At 53.7% G+C, this 2,334-nt stretch overlaps 2 protein-coding genes across 2 annotated transcripts in view; one reads left to right on the forward strand and one right to left on the reverse strand.

The window, feature by feature from the left end:
* Positions 1-536, forward strand: part of VDBG_05987 (predicted protein) — a gene marked incomplete at both ends in the record, with an annotated part of 1,667 nt that extends 1,131 nt beyond the window's left edge. Inside the window, 3 exons of the mRNA XM_003003499.1 lie at positions 240-305; positions 376-424; positions 477-536. Of these exons, the coding sequence (XP_003003545.1) occupies positions 240-305; positions 376-424; positions 477-536 (175 nt within the window). The remainder of the gene's footprint in view (positions 1-239; positions 306-375; positions 425-476) is intronic.
* A 155-nt stretch (positions 537-691) lies between these two features.
* Positions 692-1,519, reverse strand: VDBG_05988 (mmf1; the record flags this gene model as incomplete). Its single annotated transcript, XM_003003500.1, has 2 exons — positions 692-1,215; positions 1,280-1,519. The coding sequence occupies 2 exons, from the start codon at positions 1,517-1,519 to the stop codon at positions 1,099-1,101; spliced, it is 357 nt and encodes a 118-aa protein (XP_003003546.1).
* Between the last annotated feature and the right edge of the window lie 815 nt (positions 1,520-2,334).

The following is a 2,334-nucleotide window of genomic DNA, read 5'->3' on the forward strand; positions in this document are numbered from 1 at the left end:
ACCACAGGCCGGCCTCACCAAGTCTCTCTACACGCAAGTATAGCCTTACCCTTGAACTTTCGACGAGCAGCGACACGAGGGATGGATCCACAGAGATCATGGGTTGGATGAAGAAAGAGCCTGGGAATCAGAGACTGCACGGGATGGAAGATACCCGACACGACTGAGCTTGGAGGGCTTGCTACATCGACACATTCACGGGCGCAATTGTACAGGATGCTGACTGAAATTTTCGGCAGTGCGTTCTTCAAGCAGAACTTCGCCATGCTCGGCTTCGTCTTCGGTGCCGGCTTTGCCTTCGAGATGTAGGCACAAACCCTCTACCTAGCCATCTGGCACGCCTGACAGCAGTTTACGACGACTGACATTGTGCAGGGGCTTCAACTCGCTCACCAACAAGTACTGGGACCACCTCAACCGCGGCGTAAGATATCTCGAATCGACACACAGGTTACATGTTTGCTAACCAATCGCAGCGCCAATGGAAGGACATCCGTGGGCGCTACGCTGAGGCCGCCGAGGATGACGAAGAGTAAAGGATTCCCAAACTGAACAATTGGACGCCCAGAGGAGACCTGACCATGAGATACGGGGACTACCTATGGACTGGCTGGAGGAAGTGTACCGATAAGGAGGGGTGTAGAACATAGAGCACGTTGCTGCATATCCATTCGGTTTCTTGCGCTTATTGCGTTGTTGACACGATTGCTGTGTTGCATCTAATGAGTGTTGATTCGCTATCATCACGCAATTCTGGCGTCGTCCGCATAGTCAGTGACATGACCTCCAAATGTGCATGCGATGTCCCAAGCAGGTGTCCTAGTAGCCCTCTTTCGGTCTTCGTTCACATGGACGGCATGAACAGCTTCAGCCCCCAACCAGGGACCGTCGACACTTAAAGTACGTCAGACATATTCACTCGAATCGAGTAGCTTAAGAGGGTTTTGAACTCTGTGCTCCTAAGTTGGCGTACGTTGTGTTTAAACTGGCGTAAGGCTACAGCAAGCATCACTCGCATTCAAAGGCGAGGATGCGATTCAGTATCAGCACTACAATGACGCTTAGTCTGCCAGATGTCATTCGGCGCGAGACCCCAGCTTACGGCAGAGCAATAGCCTCGATCTCGACGTCAACGTTCTTGGGAAGCGTCTTGACAGCAACGCAGCTGCGGGCGGGCTTGTGAGAGAACCACTTCTCGTACTCGCCGTTCATTTCCTGGGTCCGTCAGTAATGGTGTCCGGACAGTTAAACTTTCAGGTTGGGCTGTAAGGATACATACAGCGAAGTTGTCCATGTCAGCAAGGAAGATGTTGACCTTGACGATCTTCTCAACGGACGAGCCAGCCTCCTCAACAATGGCCTTGAGGTTGAGGATGCACTGTCTCGTCTTCTCGGCGATGGTGCCCTCGACGAACTTGCCGTCGGCGGTCAGAGGGATAGAGCCGGACAGGTAGATGGCCGTGGGGGTCTTGACGGCCTGGGACTGCAAAACGTAATCAATATCAGGCACAGTGGTCATTGTAGCACGTATCGGAGCATACGTAAGGGCCCAAGGCTATCAGGATGTCAGCTCAGCTATTCACCGATCATGAGGTGGGCAACGGGCGTACGGAAGGGGGCGTCCTTCGTGTAGACATTAACGGCTCCAGACATTGTACTGTTGCGGCGTGAAATTCTTTGGCGATTGGCAATGAGTTGTAGGCTAGGCGTGAGGCGTCGAAGTGCTCGAGGCGTAGTATGGGTGAGAAGTGATCTGGTGAGGAATGAGGACATGGAGAAGATCAATTCCGGGTGAGGGGTCGTTTGCAATGGCGTCGCTAATAAGAACGTATCGCGGGGAGTAGAATGTCGGATGTGGATGATCCAATAGGTTGAGTGACCGGGAGGACAACCCCGCCGAGAGTCTCCGTTCATCGGCGGGCGGATACCCACGGCCCCAGGCGAATGACTCTCACGCGCAGCCTCACCGAAGAGCGCGATGCCTACACCGACTACGGTTCACCGACCCTCAATTCGAACAACAGATCGAGGCTCAACATAATCTTGAGTTCCAATCCGGCCTTGGCACCAGCTATTACCGCACTGGTGCTTATGTTTCACACACATTCAGTTTCAATTTCAAGACCTGCAAGAAGAGGCGGTATTCTGGCACGATCCCAACTGCAGTTCAGGTGTGTCCCAGTTGGCTTATCGCATCTCTTATCGAAAGTCCCGTGATCCCTCGACAGCCCACTGAGCTCAGCTAGGGAGGACCCCCTTGGCGCATCCTCCTGGTGGGTATCCCTGGTTGAGATCCCCTGAAGCCAGTAGCAGGCCGCGACGGGCTAGACCAGC

The sequence above is a fragment of the Verticillium alfalfae genome, genomic scaffold (genome assembly GCF_000150825.1).
Source record: "Verticillium alfalfae VaMs.102 supercont1.7 genomic scaffold, whole genome shotgun sequence".
NCBI lineage: Eukaryota > Fungi > Ascomycota > Sordariomycetes > Glomerellales > Plectosphaerellaceae > Verticillium > Verticillium alfalfae.